At 53.8% G+C, this 18,027-nt stretch overlaps 1 protein-coding gene across 1 annotated transcript in view; it reads left to right on the top strand.

Annotated features, from left to right (window-relative positions):
* The first annotated feature begins 784 nt into the window (after window positions 1–784).
* UACA (uveal autoantigen with coiled-coil domains and ankyrin repeats) overlaps window positions 785–18,027 on the top strand; it is a 29,090-nt gene continuing 11,847 nt past the window's right edge. Inside the window, exons 1-7 of the mRNA XM_071568119.1 lie at window positions 785–921; window positions 13,909–14,042; window positions 14,540–14,628; window positions 15,428–15,492; window positions 16,211–16,268; window positions 17,632–17,702; window positions 17,806–17,912. Of these exons, the coding sequence (XP_071424220.1) occupies window positions 865–921; window positions 13,909–14,042; window positions 14,540–14,628; window positions 15,428–15,492; window positions 16,211–16,268; window positions 17,632–17,702; window positions 17,806–17,912 (581 nt within the window). The 5' untranslated portion in view covers window positions 785–864. The remainder of the gene's footprint in view (window positions 922–13,908; window positions 14,043–14,539; window positions 14,629–15,427; window positions 15,493–16,210; window positions 16,269–17,631; window positions 17,703–17,805; window positions 17,913–18,027) is intronic.

The following is an 18,027-nucleotide window of genomic DNA, read 5'->3' as shown; positions in this document are numbered from 1 at the left end:
ACGGCCAAGCTCAGTTTATAAATCTCCAGGGATGGGGAATCCACCCCCTCTCTGGGCAGCCCATTCCAATCCCTGAGCACTCTCTCTGCAAAGAATTTTTTTCTGTCCCACCCGCTGTCCCTCTCCGCTCCCCCCGCCCGCCCTCTCCGTGGCTCCCTGAGGGGCCGCCGCTCCCGGTCCCCCCGCCCGCCCTCTCCGTGGCTCCCTGAGGGGCCGCCGCTCCCGGTCCCCCCGCCCGCCCTCTCCGTGGCTCCCTGAGGGGCCGCCGGTCCCGGTCCCCCCGCCCGCCCCCTCCGTGGCTCCCTGAGGGGCCGCCGGTCCCGGTCCCCCCGCCCGCCCTCTCCGTGGCTCCCTGAGGGGCCGCCGGTCCCGGTCCCCCCGCCCGCCCCCTCCGTGGTTCCCTGAGGGGCCGCCGGTCCCGGTCCCCCCGCCCGCCCTCTCCGTGGCTCCCTGAGGGGCCGCCGGTCCCGGTCCCCCCGCCCGCCCTCTCCGTGGCTCCCTGAGGGGCCGCCGGTCCCGGTCCCCCCGCCCGCCCTCTCCGTGACTCCCTGAGGGGCCGCCGGTCCCGGTCCCCCCGCCCGCCCCCTCTGTGGTTCCCTGAGGGGCCGCCGCTCCCGCCGCTCCCGCCGCCCCTCCCTCAGCGCGCCCCCTGCCGGCCGGGCGGCTCCTCTAACCCGGGAACTTCCTCCCCACCCGCCCCGCTCGCTGATTGGCTGCAGCGCCCGCGCGGGCGGGCGGCGATTGGCTGCGCGCGGCGGGGGCGGGGCCGCGCGGGGGCGGGGCCGGCGGGCCCGGCCGGAGCGGCGGGAGCGGGACCGGGAGCGGGTCCGGCCCGAGCGGGGCCTGCGCGACCCCCGCGCGGCCATGAAGAGCCTCAAGTCCCGCCTGAGGAAGCACGAGGCCGTCATCGGGGGCAGCGCGGTGCGTGCGGGGCCGCGGAGGGGCCGGGGGGCCGGTGTCCTCGGGAGGGTCCCGGCTCGGGGGGCACAGACGGGGGGTCCCGGCTTTGGGGGGCACAGACGGGGGGTCCTGGCTCGGGGAGACTCAGGGAACCCCGGAAAGGGCTGTGCGAGGGGAGGGACATTCCCTGCCCCGGCTCCCGGTCCGACGGGACGTTCCCGTTCCCTGCCCCGGCTCCCGGTCCGACGGGACGTTCCCGTTCCCTGCCCCGGCTCCCGGTCCGGCGGGACGTTCCCGTTCCCTGCCCCGGCTCCCGGTCCGGCGGGACGTTCCCGTTCCCTGCCCCGGCTCCCGGTCCGGCGGGGCGTTCCCGTTCCCTGCCCCGGCTCCCGGTCCGGCGGGGCGTTCCCGTTCCCTGCCCCGGCTCCCGGTCCGGCGGGGCGTTCCCGTTCCCTGCCCCGGCTCCCGGTCCGGCGGGGCGTTCCCGTTCCCTGCCCCGGCTCCCGGTCCGGCGGGGCGTTCCCGTTCCCTGCCCCGGCTCCCGGTCCGGCGGGGCGTTCCCGTTCCCTGCCCCGGCTCCCGGTCCGGCGGGTCGTTCCCGTTCCCTGCCCCGGCTCCCGGTCCGGCGGGTCGTTCCCGTTCCCTGCCCCGGCTCCCGGTCCGGCGGGTCGTTCCCGTTCCCTGCCCCGGCTCCCGGTCCGGCGGGTCGTTCCCGTTCCCTGCCCCGGCTCCCGGTCCGGCGGGGCGTTCCCGTTCCCTGCCCCGGCTCCCGGTCCGCCCGGCGTGCCCTCGGCTCGGCACTCGGCCGTGCAAACGCCTTTCCCGCTGCCCTGGACTCTCCTTCGCGGCCCCCGCAGGAATTTACACCTTGTTTTGCCTCCGGAGCCGGTGCCGGGCCCCGCTGGCAGCCCCGGCGCTCCCGTGCGGGCACGGCGTGGGCAGGAGCTCCGTACGGGGCATAAATAAATGTGGCAGAGCTGGAGCGATCGCGAACAGGACCCGCTTGGGAAGTGGGCAAAGCTCCGAGAGCAGCCGGGCCCGGCCCGGCCCGGCCGTGAGCTCTGCTCAGCCGGGCTGGAATGCGGGGCCGGGCCGAGGCACAGCGCTGCAAACGCACCTTTGCCAGGGGGTGTCTGTGCCTCGGTCTCGGCTGCTTCGAAGATTAGGCTGTTTTAGTGGTTTTATTTTTATTTATAGTGGTTTTACTGGTCTTCATTTTTACTTCGCTCACCCCCGATGACGGCTTTTCGCGGGGGAGGTGTTTGTAACTGGAGAAGGCTGTGCTCAGAAATTGCCTTGTGTGGTAAATCACCTTTAATTGTGATTATTCAGTGAACGCTCCCCTGTGGCAGCGGCACCGCGAGCTCATCCTGCCCTCCTGAGCCAAACCTGCCGCTGGCACCGCGGGGGACAGGAAAGGGCAGGCGAGTGCCAGGCTTTGATCAGCTGTCCTTGGAGATATTGGCTGCCTTTAGAATCCTCCTGCGCATCTGCCCTGGCTCTGGAGCTGCTCCCTGCAAATAACGACTCCTTTGACAGAGCTGCGGGTCCCGGGGCTTGGGAAGTGCAGTCCCTGCCCGGAGCATTCCCGCGGCATTCCCGGTGATTCACGAGCCTGCTATGATGATGATTTGGCATGTGTGGGCTGGCACTGGCTTGTGCTCATCAGTTGTCCTGTACTTTAGAGCTGTTTGTCATTCTCTAATTAGCCCACAATAATTAAATCTCAACAAAGACTGACAGCACCCGTATTTGTTTGGAGTAGGCATAGAGATTCTTCCCTTCCACGGGTGAAGGCTCCACAAACTTCGTCCTCAAAGGAGGTTTGGGGGGTGTTAATACTTCTAAGAGCCGGAGTTATTCTAAAGTTTGTGAAGGGAAATTGCTTTCAGTGAGATCCTTTAAAAACTGGGCTTTGTATCCATGATAAACTTTTTTCCCGTGTGTGTTATGTTGGTTGGTTTCATGGTTGCTCCACCAGCTCATCAAACAGCAACTTGTAACCTCCTGTCTGGGGGGAGAACTCCCTGCTCGGGGTGGGTGTCAGCAGGGAGGTGAAGGGGGGATGGAGCCCGGGCTCTCTGCGGGGCTGGGGAAGGAGGGGAAGGGTGGGAGTCCTGCCAGCAGCAGCTTCAGAGGTCCTGCTCAAAGCACAGTAAAAGAGTTGCCTGTTTGAGAAACTCCATCCCTCTCTCCTCTCCCCACCCAGCGCTATTTCCTGCGGGGTGGAGAGAAACCTAATCCGTGCTGCTTTTGGAAATTCTCCTCCAGGTTAAGGGAATAATTAGGTGCCTTCTGATGGAGATCTGTTGGAAATGGCTTTATTACTGGGCTCGTGGTGGAGGGAAGCCACAAAAAGCAGCAGAAAGTAAAAGTGATAGTTATTACCAATTCCACAGTTATTCAGAACGTTGTGCCTGAAATGGAATTACCTGCTTTTGCCAGCTCCAGCTGGCTGATGGTGCTTGGAAAATCATCTGAGCAGCCTATTCAGTGCTCTGAATAGTGAGACAAATGCTTGCCCTCAGCAGGAGTGCAGGCTGGAAGCTTTAATGTGAGTCTGTGTGGAGCACAAAGCCTTGAGGTCAGAGGTGATGCCTCTTTCAGCAGCATTTACAGAGAAGATTTTAATGACTGTGGTCAGTCCCCCTGGGTGCCCACAGCAGCACACACTGCCCGTGTGTCCGAGCTTCCAAAATACATCCTGGGGCTATAAATGTGTCTTGTGACCTGGTTTGTGTTGGGGAAATGTGCTCTTCCAGCAAAGTGAGGAATTCTGTGTGTGCCTGTCAATGAAAATGAAATGCTCAGTGGGAGTTTCTCTGGAGAAGGTGGTTGGGGAGAGTTTGGTTTATTATTATACAAAGTTCTTTTTGGTTCAGACATTTGGAAATGGACTTTCAGGGATGAGGTTCTGCCTGTGGCCTCTGCAGGGGGACAAGGTGCTTCTTATTCCTGTAACACTTGGGCAGGAGCTGGGGAGGTGCTCAGGTGTGTTATCTCATTAGTGTGGGGTTTTAACCTCTCTGGCCTTTGTCATGAGGCCTGGAATTTGAGGCAGGGGCTCCTGGAGTTACTGGGAAACTGGGAGTGCTTTGGGCAGTGCTGGAGCTGCCACTGAGCAGCACAAGCCTTTTTTAATGGGATTGTTGCATCCTGAGGTGTGAGATGGAGCTGGTGTGAGAGCCACACGTGGTTCAGGACCCAGCAGTGCTGCCTGGTGAGAATCACCTGCACGTGGTGGCAAGGAGCAGGTAGAACACCATGTGAAAGCTGCTACCAAGCCTTTCTCTTCTGGGAAAAGTGGTGCTGGGTTTTGTTTAATTAAGAGAAACTAAATCTCCTCTATAATTAGTGGAAACCATTGTGCAAGAAACAAAGGTGAGCACCTGAGTACTTGCCCTGCTGTGATGATCTGTGATTATTAAATTAATATCTGAACAGGCTCTGTACTTAGTGACTCCTGACCTTGTTCAGAGTCGTGTCAACACTTCTTTTCCCTGTGGAGGTGCCCAGCTCTGCTCAGTGGATGAGTTTTCCTCTAGGTAAGGAGTGGAGCTTTGTGGGGTGGCCCAATACCCAATTACACATCTGCTCCTGCCCTGTCAGCACCAGAGAGGGCAGGTACCACCTCCTGGTGTGGTCTGACCCATTTTATTAGGGGAATGAAGAATACCCTTTGAATTTGCTAATTCATCAGCAACACCATCCCTTTGTCTGTGCAGCAGAATAAATGTGTTAGAAATGCTTTGTGGCCCTGGTGTGCTGTCGAGTACACATCAGTAACTGAAGGAATGAAGTAAAAATAGATGTAGGATAAACTCATTTAAAGCCTTTAGGGATTCAATTCTAAAGAACAGAGACCTTGTGCTGCTGGTGACACAGGGTGGTTTGTACACAAATAGGGTGTTCATGGTGTTTGTCACGACTCTGGCCCGTGCAAAGACAGAGCAGTTTGGGAGCCCCTGACCCCAGGGGGGGGATCAGCAGAGCTTTGCCAGCCTTGCTGCTTTGGCCAGAGCAGTCCCTGTGCCATCCCTGCCTCCCTCGGGCAGCCTGAGGTGCCTTTGGGATGGCACCTTGGAGAGCCCACAGCTCTGTAATATTCAAATGGCATTCCTGGCCGGGCTGGGGTTGTTTTTGAGAGCAGGTTTGGTTCCTGGAAGCTTTATTAAGGCTCCCCCTAATGTGTGTGCTCTTTGGAAAAATCCCTTTGTGATTCGTTTGCATTTAGTTAACTGGAATGAGGTGTTTGTTGGAGTGATGTTTGGGGTTGATGCTGGAGGAACACAACAGGCAATTTGTGGTCCAGCTAAAGCTTTGTGGTGCATCCTGTTTGCAGGTGAATTGTAATTTTCAGGCTCTGCAGTAAAGAGGTTTAATGCTTTATCACTTTGGAATGTAGGAATTAAAAGTATTTAAAATAGTGGGGGGTCAGTGAGTGCCTGTGAGTTCAGTACCCTGAGCTGATTTGCAGACATAATTACACAGATAAGCTCGGTGGTTTATCTTGTTTGAGTTCATCTGACCTTTAGTGTAAAAGTAACTTATGGAGTACTTTGTCAGTATTTAAATATGAATATTAGCAAGCAGATGCTCAAACATCTGAGGCTGATGCTGTCTCTGTGTTCTCATCACTGAAGGGTGACAGCACAGGGCTGACACTGGTGTGTTATTCCTTCCCCTGCACATGTGCTTGGGGCTGATCCCTGTGTATGAATGTAATAATCACACTGGGTTTCATCAGCCCCTGATATTTCCTGATGCTTTGTTAATAAATGGAAGTACACAAATCAATGGGGCCTTGCTGGGAGCTTATAAATTCCAGCTAATGCTGTGCCTGGAGTCCTGGGGAGGTGGGTGATGTGCTGCCAGGAAGGGCAGCACAGGGCTGGACTCTGACCTTGTTCCTGCCTTCTCCCCGTTTAGAGAGGGAATATTTGCCCCTGGGGCACAGGGCTCTGTCTGTCCATGGGGTGAGGCTGAGCTGGAGCAGGGCTGGAGCACAGAATCACAGAATCAGTTGGGCTGGAAGAGACCTCTGAGAGCATCAAGTCCAACCCTTGATCCAACCCCACTGTGCTCACCAGCCCAGGGCACTCTGTGCCACATCCAGTGTCACCTTAAACACCTCCAGGGTCGGAGAATCCACCCCCTCTCTGGGCAGCCATTCCAATGTCTGAGCACTCTCTCTGGAAAGAATTTCTTTCTCATATCCAACCTAAACCTCCCCTGGCAGAGCTCAAGCTGTGCCCTCTTGTCCTACTGCTGGTTCCTGGGAGAAGAGACCAATCCCCGCCTGGGTACAACTTCCCTTCAGGCAGTTCCAGACAGTGCTGAGGTCACCTCTGAGCCTCCTCTTCTCCAGGCTAAACACCCCCAGCTCCCTCAGCCTCTCCCCACAGCACTTGTGCTCCAGTCCCTTCTCCAGCCTCGTTGCTCTTCTCAGTTGGCTTGGAAGAGACCTCTGAGATCATCAACCCTTGATCCAACCCCACTGGGATCACTCTGGCACTCTGTGCCCTGGGCTGGTGATCACAGTGGGGTTGGATCAAGACCTGGTGGATTCTCTGTCCCTGGAGGTGTTTGAGAGGACACTCAGTGCCACATCCAGTCCCTTCTCCAGCCTCGTTGCTCTTCTCTGGCCCCGCTCCAGCCCCTCAATCTCTTTCCTCAACTGAGGGGCCCAGAACTGAACACAACACTCAAGGTGTGGCCTCCCAAGGCAGAGTCCAGGGGAAGGGTCACTGCCCTGGTCCGTGGGGTGAGGCTGTGGTGCTCTCTGTGCTGCAGAGGGATTGATGTGCTTTGCTGTGTGTCAGTCTGGCCTCAGCAACCATAAAATGTCCTTAGCAGAGGGTTCAAAGGAGCTGCAGGGCCATGGTGTGTTTGCATGAGCAGCTCTGAGCACTTTTATTGGGGTCCAAGTCAGTCTGTCTCCCAAGGCTGGGAATTCAAGGCTGTTCTATCAACAAAGTGCACTGTGGTTGGCCATGAGGCACAAGGAAGCTGTTTCAAAGCAAAATTGAGATTATCTTTAATTCTTTTAGCAGGGTTTGCCTCCTTCAGGAGTTGTGATCAGAGTCCTTTGACACTTCCATGCACCTTCTGAGCTCTTGTGGCTGGTGCTGGTGGATTTTCCCCTGTGCCAGCTGTGTGGAAAAGGGAGTCTGGCAATGTTGGAAGGGACCTCTTTCTCCTTGTGGGTGGAAATGTGCAATTTTAGGGTCTTTAGGATGGTTTTGAGAGATCTGTGACATGTCCCAGAGCTAGAAGTACATTTAAATAGTTTCTTGACTCTTAATTTGATCTTGATGGGATGTGCTAACTTCAAAGGAAAATGCTTTAAATAGGATAACATCAGGAAGGTTTTGATGAGGTTTAGTTGGTTACTGTTTGCTTTGCTTTATTCTGTTTGTTAGGACAGTGTTACCTGCATTAATGACAGGATACAGTTACATTTAAACACACCAGGCACGGCACAACTGTCAGTACAAATCCTTGACACAAAGCAGGGCGGGCCCAGGGAGTTTAGATCTCTCTTTGGACTAAGCCTTGCCCAATTTGTAGCATTCAATGACATTGTTGTAAATGAAGGATTTTCAGTGAATGAGGAGTTCCCTCAAGGTGCTGCTGTGGGAACCTCCTGGGTGAAACAAGAGCCCTGTGTCCAAGCTGAGTCTGCTTTGCCCCACACCTCACTCCTGCAGTTTGGCCCTCTGAAACATTCAGATGAGGATCCAGACATATCCTGGTAAGGAGGAGATGCTTATAAAACATAAAATGCTGTTTCCACTCGCCCCAATTGGGTTTAACCTGGTGTGTGCAGGGTTTTCCTGTGCAAATGCAGGTAAGGCAAAATCTGCAGTGCAGGTGGGTGACAGTGGAGTGTCTCTGCACTGAGGGGGAAGCTGCACCTGCTGAACAGATTTAAAAACAGTTTCACTGGTCTAACATGCCCTTTCATTCTGTCAGTCTGTGCAGTTTTCAAATAAATCAAACTCCTTCAAAAGCATTTGTCACTTAGTGCCATATGAAAGGGGAGGGTGTGGCTGTCCAGGCCTTAGTTCTGATTACAAATGTACTCTGACCTCTGGAGAAAGAGCAGGAAATCCAAGTGTGCAGCCTGATAGATGTGTGAGCCTGTCCTTGGCATCTGAGAGAGGGCAGGGCTGGGTTAGACACTGGGAAGGAATCCTTCCCTGGGAGGGTGGGCAGGCCCTGGCACAGGTTGGGCAGAGGAGCTGTGGCTGCCCCATCCCTGGGAGTGTCCCAGCCCAGGTGGGACAGGGCTTGGAGCACCCTGGGATAGTGGGAGGTCTGCACTGCTGATGTTTCTGGTGTTTGTTCTGAAAAAACAGGTCTGAATTATGTTCCAACCTTTGGTTACACTGAAAGAACACAACATGAGCATGTTTAATTTGTTTCTACCTTTCAAGCTCCCTGGTTTCAGCTGCCTTGGAGAGCAATTCAGCCAGTGGGAGTTGGTAGCTGGGCTGTGTTTGCTGGAGCTGCTGGTGCCAGTGGAGCCAGGAAAGCTGCTCTGTGCCTGCTGGGAGCTGGGCAGGGCTGGGAATGTGGCTCAGCAATCCGAAATCTTGTGGCCAGGGCTGTCTCCAGAGCATCTCCAGCACAAAGGGGCTGCAGGAGGAGTGCAGCTCAAGGCTCAGCAGGAATGTCTGCAGGCAGATAAAGCAGAGGCAAGTAAAAGCTTTGGGATAAATGTTTTGGAGAAGACTGTACACCTGGAGCCACAGTCTGACCTACATTTCTCACCAAACTGATTTTGGTTAAATGGGCCTTTTTTGTTGCTGTCACTTGTCAAGTGTATTTATCCCTCCCCACTGAAAAAAGCCATTTTTAGCTTGAGGAGCCAGACTTGGTTCTGGTCAGAAGACAACACAGTCATTGCACTTTTTTGGAGTGCCTTTGTCACATGGACACTGATTGCAGAGAGGGCTTGGAGCATTCTCTGGGGAAACACGTTGGTGCTGTGGGGCAAAGGCTGGTGCTCACAGCAAGGGGTGTGGGACAGGTCAGAAATTCCTGGGAAAGGCTGAAGGAGTCCAAATATGAATGAGTGACTTTCAAAACTCTGTCCTGAGCAGATCCAGTTATTAGGCTGTTTGCAGTCTCTCGTGTGTGTCCAGGGTGTGTGTGTGCATTTTCTGGCCCTGGACCAGGTTTCTCTTCTGCAGACAAAACAGTGCATTGCTTGTCTTGTTGACCTGCTCCTCTAAATACGGCACTGGGGAGATCTCCATTTAAATTTAAAACTCGTGAAAGGGGACTCTCCTCCTCCCTCCTGTTAATCATTGCACTGTCACCGAATGTTTTCACAGCCTCTGTGACTCCTCTCCTTCCTCCTGTTGGGAGACAGACTGGCAGCAGCAGTAAGCTGAAACCAGGTTCTATTCAGAAAGGGTTTCAGTGCTGTAAAAGGAGAATTTTTTAAAAGCAGAGGCATGTGTGTTTTCTAATTTGAAATGGGTTACATTTCTGTCAAAATAGGCTCACACATTCCATCTGCTCCACAGTTGTAACCGTCTGAAGTCTGAGCCTGACTCTGGTTTCAGCTCTGTGGCCTGGTGGAATGAGGAAAAAGTGACTCCTGGGAGTATTTCAGTCCTCGTGTGTTATTAGTGGTGAAAAGCATGACCTTCCCCGTGTCAGTGAGCAGTTCATTTGACTACTGTGTTTGTTATTTTAGAGCGGGTGTTTGCCTGTCTGCAGAGCAGAACAGCAGTGTAGGGGTGTTTGCTGTGTGCCTGTCTCCTCACACACACCAAACCTGTTTGCAGAGCACAACAGCAGCACTGCTGTGGTGTTTCCTTGTGCCTGTCTCCTCACACACACCAGACCTGTTTGCAGAGCACAACAACAGCACTGCTGTGGTGTTTCCTTGTGCCTGTCTCCTCACACACACCAGACCTGTTTGCAGAGCACAACAACAGCACTGCTGTGGTGTTTCCTTGTGCCTGTCTCCTCACACACACCAAACCTGTTTGCAGAGCACAGCAGAGTGTAGTGGTGTTTCCTTGTGCCTGTCTCTCCCCAGCTCACACCAAACCTGTTTGCAGAGCACAGTAGCACTGCCGTGGTGTTTCCTTGTGCCTGTCTCCCTCTCCAGCTCACACCCAACCTGCCTGCAGAGCATCACAGCACTGTGGAAGAGTTTTCTTGTGCCTGTCTCTCCTTACTCACACCCAACCTGCCTGCAGAGCATCACAGCACTGTGGCAGAGTTTCCTTGTGCCTGTCTCCCTCTCCAGCTCACACCCAACCTGCCTGCAGAGCATCACAGCACTGTGGCAGTTTCCCAAACCTGCCTGCAGAGCATCACAGCACTGTGGCAGAGTTTCCTTGTGCCTGTCTCTCTCTCCAGCTCACACCCAACCTGCCTGCAGAGCATCACAGCACTGTGGAAGAGTTTTCTTGTGCCTGTCTCTCCTTACTCACACCCAACCTGCCTGCAGAGCATCACAGCACTGTGGCAGAGTTTCCTTGTGCCTGTCTCCCTCTCCAGCTCACACCCAACCTGCCTGCAGAGCATCACAGCACTGTGGCAGAGTTTCCCAAACCTGCCTGCAGAGCATCACAGCACTGTGGCAGAGTTTCCTTGTGCCTGTCTCCCTCTCCAGCTCACACCCAACCTGCCTGCAGAGCATCACAGCACTGTGGCAGAGTTTCCCAAACCTGCCTGCAGAGCATCACAGCACCGTGGCAGAGTTTCCTCGTGCCTGTCTCTCCCCAGCTCCCACCAAACCTGCCTGCAGAGCATCACAGCACTGTGGCAGAGTTTCCTCGTGCCTGTTCTCTCTCCAGCTCACACCCAACCTGCCTGCAGAGCATCACAGCACTGTGGCAGAGTTTCCTCGTGCCTGTCTCTCCTTACTCACACCCAGCCTGCCTGCAGAGCATCACAGCACTGTGGCAGAGTTTCCTCGTGCCTGTCTCCCTCTCCAGCTCACACCAAACCTGCCTGCAGAGCATCACAGCACCGTGGCAGAGTTTTCTCGTGCCTGTCTCTCTCCCCAGCTCCCACCAAACCTGCCCCCGTTGCTCGGGGCAGGGCACGCCGGGAATGCACCACGAGCCTCTGCTCTGCTCTGCTCTCCATCCCCTGCCTCGCTGTCAGAAAATAGCTCAGGGCTGCTCAGACTGTCTGCGTGTTGTTTACAGGATATTTGGGCTCTGGCAGGATTTCCATGTGAGCCCAAGGCATCTGGCAGGCTGTCCCAGACGAGCCACGGCTCTGGGACGGTCCTGGGGAGCCACACACAGCTCCTCTGGCTGGGAGTGTGCCCAGAGTTATGAAGGCTGAAGGTGATCCTGAAGATGGGGAAGGCATCCCTGGGGATCCCAGCTAAGTGCAGGATGGAGCAGGATGAGCCCAGGGTGGTGCAGAGGAGCCGTGTCTGGGAGCAGCGTGTGTGAGCCCGGGGAGCTGCTGTGGGTGGACTGAGCCCTCCTGGCAGCGCCGCTGGCCCAGAGCTCAGGATGATCTGCTGGTTTTCTTGTGCAGCCAAAGGCACCGTAGGTATCTCAGCTTTCATGTCCCTGCCAGTCATTTACAGCTGCAAACATGTGAAAGCTTGGATTGCTTGGATTGTGTCAATGTTTTGTAGTAGTTACTGTTTAATTAATGTTTGTGGTGTGTCTTTAACAACTTTTCCTGTGAGGAATTTTCCTTTAATGTGAAATGCATTTGTTAAATGTAAAGTGATTTAATCTCAGAATGGTTTGAGTTGGAAGGGACTTTAAAGCTCACCCAGTGCCACCCCTGCCATGGGCAGGGACACCTCCCACCAGCCCTGTCCAGCCTGGCCTGGGACACTCCCAGGGATGGGGCAGCCACAGCTTCTCTGGGCACCTGTGCCAGGGCCTGCCCACCCTCCCAGCCAGGAATTCCTTCCCAATATCCCATCTAACCTGCCCTCTGGCAGTGGGAAACCATTCCCTGTGTCCTGTCCCTCCAGCCCCTTGTAAATTTAGTACATTGAACACCATGGATACACTTTACTAGAGTGTTATAACCAGGGGGAAAAATATGAAGATGATGCGTTTGTTTGTTTGTTTTCATTTGGGTTTTTTGTTTGTTTTTTTTAAAGTAATGCTTTTGTTAATCAGAAATTTCATGAAATGGGAGCAAGGAGTGGCTGGTGAGGGTTAGGATTAGGCTGGTCAGGTTTGGGTGAGCTTGTGTGGGTGCAAAGTGACAAACACTCAGGGTGGGACCTCCTTCCTGTAGGGTTGGGAATGTGGCACGTGCAGGAGAATTTAGAGGGCACAGAGTTTAATGCTGTGAATGTACAGTCTGTAAGTATTTGATACTAAACCCTGGACCTTGCCTGAGGAGGGGTCTCTGCAGAGGAGTCGTGTCCAGGCTGGGGAGGGCCATTGCCATCCCCACACTGTGCAGGCAGAGTTTGCTGGGACTGGTGGTGTCACCAACACAGGGACTTCATCAGGCCAGGCTGGCGTGGCTTGCAGGCTAATGGATGTTTCAATTGATTGCCACACCAGTTCTGCTCTTCAGCTGGGCAGCCCTGGTGGTAATGTCATTAGTGGTCTATTTTTATTACTTCATGTCGCTTTTAGCAAGTGTTGCACTGAGTAAGCTGTTGCTAAGCTGTCATGATTACTGTAATCTTGTTTATTGTGAGAAAGGGGAGTGAAGATAATCACAGGGTCTGGAGATCACCCAGTCCACCCCCTGCCAAGGCAGTGACACAGGAGGGTGTCCAGGTGGGTTTGGAATGTCTCCAGAGGGAGAGACTCCACACCCTCCCTGGGCAGCTGTTCCAGGGCTCTGTCACCCTCAAGGAAAGATGTTCTTCCTCATGTTGAGGTGGAATCTCCTGTGGTTTAGTTCATGGCCATTGCTCCTTGTCCTGTCACTGGGCACCACTGAAAAGAGTCTGGCACCATCCTGGCACCCCTTTGAGATATTTGTTTGATTGATGAGATCCCCTCTCTGTCTTCTCTGGTCGTGATTGCAGCTCCCCTTTGCACATCACTGCAGAGGCAGGAGGTGGCAGTGGGTTTTTGGGTTGTCTTTCTTTGTATCCCCCTTCCCTGGCCAGCCCTGGGTTGGGGTTACCTGTTTCAATGTTCCTTCTTTGCTGAGGTGTGGAACTTCTGACCCTCAGTGACAAGTAACCTCCTGCACCTACAGTGGTTGTGTCTCACCATTATCAACAAGTTCTCTTGCTGAGCAGAGTTAATTTGAATATAATGCTCCTTTCTGAGCCATGTTCTCCTGTTAAAGCTTTTTGAATATCAAGTCCTCGGTGTCCAGCCTGGCCAGGAGGTTTCTATCCCAGAACAGAAATTCCTGAAAAGCCCAAAGCTGTTCAGAAGGGGTGGTTTGGCAGTGAAGGGAACAAGCTCTGTGTTTTGGGGTGGGAGGCTTGGCCTGTGGCCTCAAATTCTAAATTTGAAGTAAACAAGGGAAAAGTGGGGGGTGATGACTGTCTGGGGCTGAATGTGGTGGTCTATTTATAACTGACTTGGACTTGCTCTGCCCTCTCCATTGCTTTGGGAATTGCAGGCAAGTTAAACCCATGAACTTTGAATTTCTTTCTTCTGCTGCCCATTCTCTTGTATATCACACTTGGCTGATTTTTGACCCACTGAACAGCCTGGAACAGCCAGGAAAAGCTGTGTCCTGGTGCATATTTTCAGAGCATCCCTTTGGTGTTGACATATGAAAACTGAACAAAGAATGTGGCAGGATGAGGAAACCAAAGAGGTTTGACCCTAAATGTCTCCTCTAAGGCCAGGCTGTCTGTGAGCACTGTCCAATTCTATCAGCCTGGTGGGAATGTTACAGGGATGTTGTGCACTGGTAACTCCAAACACTGTGATGGGTACAACTCCTTTTGCAAACCAAGGTATGTTTTGTTGTCTCCCCCACTGGCATTGTGGTTCTGCCTCTCCTGGAGGTTCCCTCAGCAGATAAACAGTGCACCATGAGCTCACTTGCTTTTGATTCTCTCTTGCACAGGTGAACCCAGACTGGAACAAATATGATGACAGGCTAATGAAAGCAGCTGAAAGGGGTGATGTGGAGAAGGTTTCATCCATCCTGGCCAAGAAAGGAGTCAGTCCCACCAAGCTGGATGTGGAAGGGAGATCCGCGTAAGTGGCTTTGGTGCTCCAGGAACAGTGTTGGAAGCTGCTGAAAGTCCCTCAGCTCCTCATCTTGCTGCTTCTCTGAAGGCTTTTTGAATCTCTAAATCTGTGTAATATAATTCAATTCCAGCTTTAATTCACATTCAATTCCAGCTTTACTAAGCTGGAATACCAGCTGACTAGAATGGGAAATCTTCAAACAGTCTTCACTTCTGAGTGAAGATCAGTGTTTAAACACTTGCCCTTGCCAGGTCTGAGATTAAACAGAAGTTGAAACCACACTGGTATTTCACCTGGTTCAGTGGTTCAAGGTAAATAATGATTGTTTCTCAAGAAAGTTGTCTTGTTCCTTGAAGTAATACCTGCACAACTCTTCCCTGGCTTTGGGCACTGTCCAGGCTGTGTTTGTCCTGTGTAATGCTCTCAATACAGCTGTTGGCTTTGGCTTTTCCTTTTTCTGTACAAAACAGTTGTGCTTGAGCAAAGTATTTTCTCCTTTGCAGATTCCACGTTGTGGCATCAAAGGGAAACCTGGATTGCTTGAACACCATCCTCCTTCATGGGGTTGACATCACAGCCACTGATGCTGCAGGTGGGTCCCTCAGGGCTCCAAGGGCTGCTTGAAATGGTCTCAGCTGGGCTTTAATTTGAACAGAATTAAGCTGAACCACTGGAGAGATCCTCCTTGGGCAGAAAAACTGTTTTTCTGTGTGACTTGTTGCTGGATTTGAGGCAACTGGTTGTGTCTTGTCATGGAATTCATGGCTGCAGCAGAGCTTCAGAGCTGTGGTTCTGTGCTGCTGTGGCTGGTGTCTGATCTGCTCCAGACTCACTGCTGAGAGCAGCATTTCTGTCTGAGAACAGTTTGGAATGAACTCGAGCTGAGGATTTGATTTAAATGATGTGGTGGCTGTTCCTGTGCCCAGCTGAGCCCCCAGAAATTCCGGGTGGATCTGTGCTGCCTTCTGGATTTCCATGTGAGATCCCTGAGTTTGTGGGAAGGTCTTATGGGAAAGGCACTTAAACATGGGGGTTAATTTTGCCTCAGGCTTTTCACCTCAGAATGAACGTGCTTAGTATGAGGTTGAAAACAGGAGAATTACAGAAATGGCTTGGCCTCCTCCTTTCATCTGGCAGTTTATTTTTAAATACTCATGTGGAGTCATTTGCAGTATTTTGAGGTTAATTTCACTAATGAACTTGAATCCTTGGTTGCATTTCTCTAAGATAAGAAAGGGCTGTAACAAGCAGTGAGGTGTATACAGAAGGAATGACTTGGTTGTAGCACTGGGGGGAACTTCCACACAGGGACTGTTGGATCTGAAATGATGTGAATATTCATCAAAAATCCACTGAACATAAATCCTGGATTGCTGTTGCTCTGTTTTTAGGAAGAAATGCCTTGCATTTGGCTGCAAAGTATGGACATGCTTTGTGTTTGCAGAAGCTCTTGCAGGTACTGAGAAATAAAACTGTTCTTGTTATTGAGGGGGAGAACGTGGTTTTAAATATACTGATTAAAAACTGGGACATGCCTTTTTTCTGTGATTTTTTTAACCAGGTTCTGACTGAAAGAATGCTGAAATAAAGAAAATAAACTTCCTTTTTGAACTTTTCATGGAGCTGAGTGTCTTTTAAAGGCTAGTGCTCCCTATCACACACATTTGCATTTAGAAGCAGTAACACTGAAAAGTCTGCTCAAGAATAGTGTTTTCTTCTAAAATGGGCATTTATATCCATAATCTTTCATTAGTGAAACAGTTTTGGGGGTTGTCTTAGGTTTGTGTGATATTCATTTTTCCTTCATTTATTCCTGGTCAGTTAATGCTAATTTTATTTTATTTTATTTTATTTGTAATCATGAATGGGTTCTTTTAAACTTCTGTTTCTTTGGTGCATGTCTCCATGCAGATATAAATGGCCCATTTTCTGTGAAAATTGTGCAATTTCTTTGCACAGTCTCAGCTTTCCTTTACACTTCTGACCAACGAGGTCAGAGCCCTGAACTGCACGTCCCTGTAGCTCTCTCATGTATGTCACTGTATCTGTAAGCTACAAACCTCTCTATTTTATTTCTTAAATAATTTTTATTGTTTTCATTCAAACCTCTAAACATTCCATGTTTGAAGGGCAATCTGAGTTCTAATTGTAACTGGGGTTCCTTATTTTAACAGTACAATTGTCCCACGGAGAATGTGGATCTCCAGGGGAGAACTGCTCTTCATGATGCAGGTAAGGCCTTTGCTTTTCTGGGAACTGCATATGAAATTAGGATTTAATTAAAGGGTTAACTTTGAAATGGGCTTTAACTTTTTTTTTCAGTATTGGTGACTGTAGGAGAGATGATTTCTATTGTTGTGACATTTGTCCTCAACATTCTTGGAGGTTGCAGGTCTGGCAATCTCTTCTGATCCCTGTGGGCTTTCCAGTGAACTCTTCAGCAGGTGTCAGAGCAGGGTGTTGGAGCAGAGCAGTGCCCAGGGTGCTGTGCCCTCTCTGGGCATTCTGTGCAGTTACCAGGGTGCTGTGCCCAGGGTGCTGTGCCCTCTCTGGGCATTCTGTGCAGTTACCAGGGTGCTGTGCCCAGGGTGCTGTGCCCTCTCTCTGTGCAGTTACCAGGGTGCTGTGCCCAGGGTGCTGTGCCCTCTCTCTGTGCAGTTACCAGGGTGCTGTGCCCAGGGTGCTGTGCCCTCTCTCTGTGCAGTTACCAGGGTGCTGTGCCCAGGGTGCTGTGCCCTCTCTCTGTGCTCTCTGCACCCTCTGTGTGTCAGTGTTTGGAATGGGAGCGTTTGGTTCCCTTCAGGCCCTGTTGGGGCTGTGAGAGCTCCGAGGCAGAGCCTTGCAGTGCTCTGACCCAGCTGTGTGAGTTTCTGGGGCTCCCCGTCCCCCCCCCCCCCAGGAGGAGTCTGGGGCTCCCCGTCCCCCCTGCCCCGGGAGGTGTCTGGGGCTCCCTGTCCCCCCCCCGGGAGGAGTCTGGGGCTCCCCGTCCCCCCCCCCCCCCGGGAGGAGTCTGGGGCTCCCCGTCCCCCCCCCCCCCGGGAGGAGTCTGGGGCTCCCCGTCCCCCCCCCCCCCGGGAGGAGTCTGGGGCTCCCCGTCCCCCCCCCCCCCGGGAGGAGTCTGGGGCTCCCCGTCCCCCCCCCCCCCGGGAGGAGTCTGGGGCTCCCCGTCCCCCCCCCCCCCGGGAGGAGTCTGGGGCTCCCCGTCCCCCCCCCCCCCGGGAGGAGTCTGGGGCTCCCCGTCCCCCCCCCCCCCGGGAGGAGTCTGGGGCTCCCCGTCCCCCCCCCCCCCGGGAGGAGTCTGGGGCTCCCCGTCCCCCCCCCCCCCGGGAGGAGTCTGGGGCTCCCCGTCCCCCCCCCCCCCGGGAGGAGTCTGGGGCTCCCCGTCCCCCCCCCCCCGGGAGGTGTCTGGGGCTCCCCGTCCCCCCCCGCCCCGGGAGGTGTCTGGGGCACCCCGTCCCCCCCCCCCGGGAGGTGTCTGGGGCTCCCCGTCCCCCCCCCCGGGAGGTGTCTGGGGCTCCCCGTCCCCCCCCCGGGAGGTGTCTGGGGCTCCCCAGAGCTGCTCCCACAGCGTGACCCCTCTCTCTGTGCCCCCCAGCCATGTCAGACTGTTCCTCCAGCATTCAGCTGCTGTGCGACCATGGCGCCGCGGTGAACTCCAAGGATGGGGTGAGTTCTGCTCAGTCCCTGCTCCTGCACAGCCCCTGGGAGGGTCCTGTGCTCTCTCTGCTTCCTCTCCCTTTCCTGACGTCCTTGCCCTTCCTGTCCCCAGGATGGGAGGACACCACTGGTGCTGGCCACTCAGATGTGTCGTCCCACCGTCTGCCAGCTGCTGATAGACAGAGGAGCAGATGTCAATGCCAGGGACAAACAGAACAGGTAATGCACACGGGGATTGGTGGAGTGCCTGCTGGTGTTTAAAGGTGCCCCTTAGCTCTCAGGTTTACAGGATAAATATGCTAAATTTGGTGGAAAAGAACCTGGGATTTATTTC

Source organism: Pithys albifrons, chromosome 13, assembly GCF_047495875.1.
Source record: "Pithys albifrons albifrons isolate INPA30051 chromosome 13, PitAlb_v1, whole genome shotgun sequence".
NCBI lineage: Eukaryota > Metazoa > Chordata > Aves > Passeriformes > Thamnophilidae > Pithys > Pithys albifrons.
This window is presented reverse-complemented; position numbering and strand designations above follow the sequence as displayed.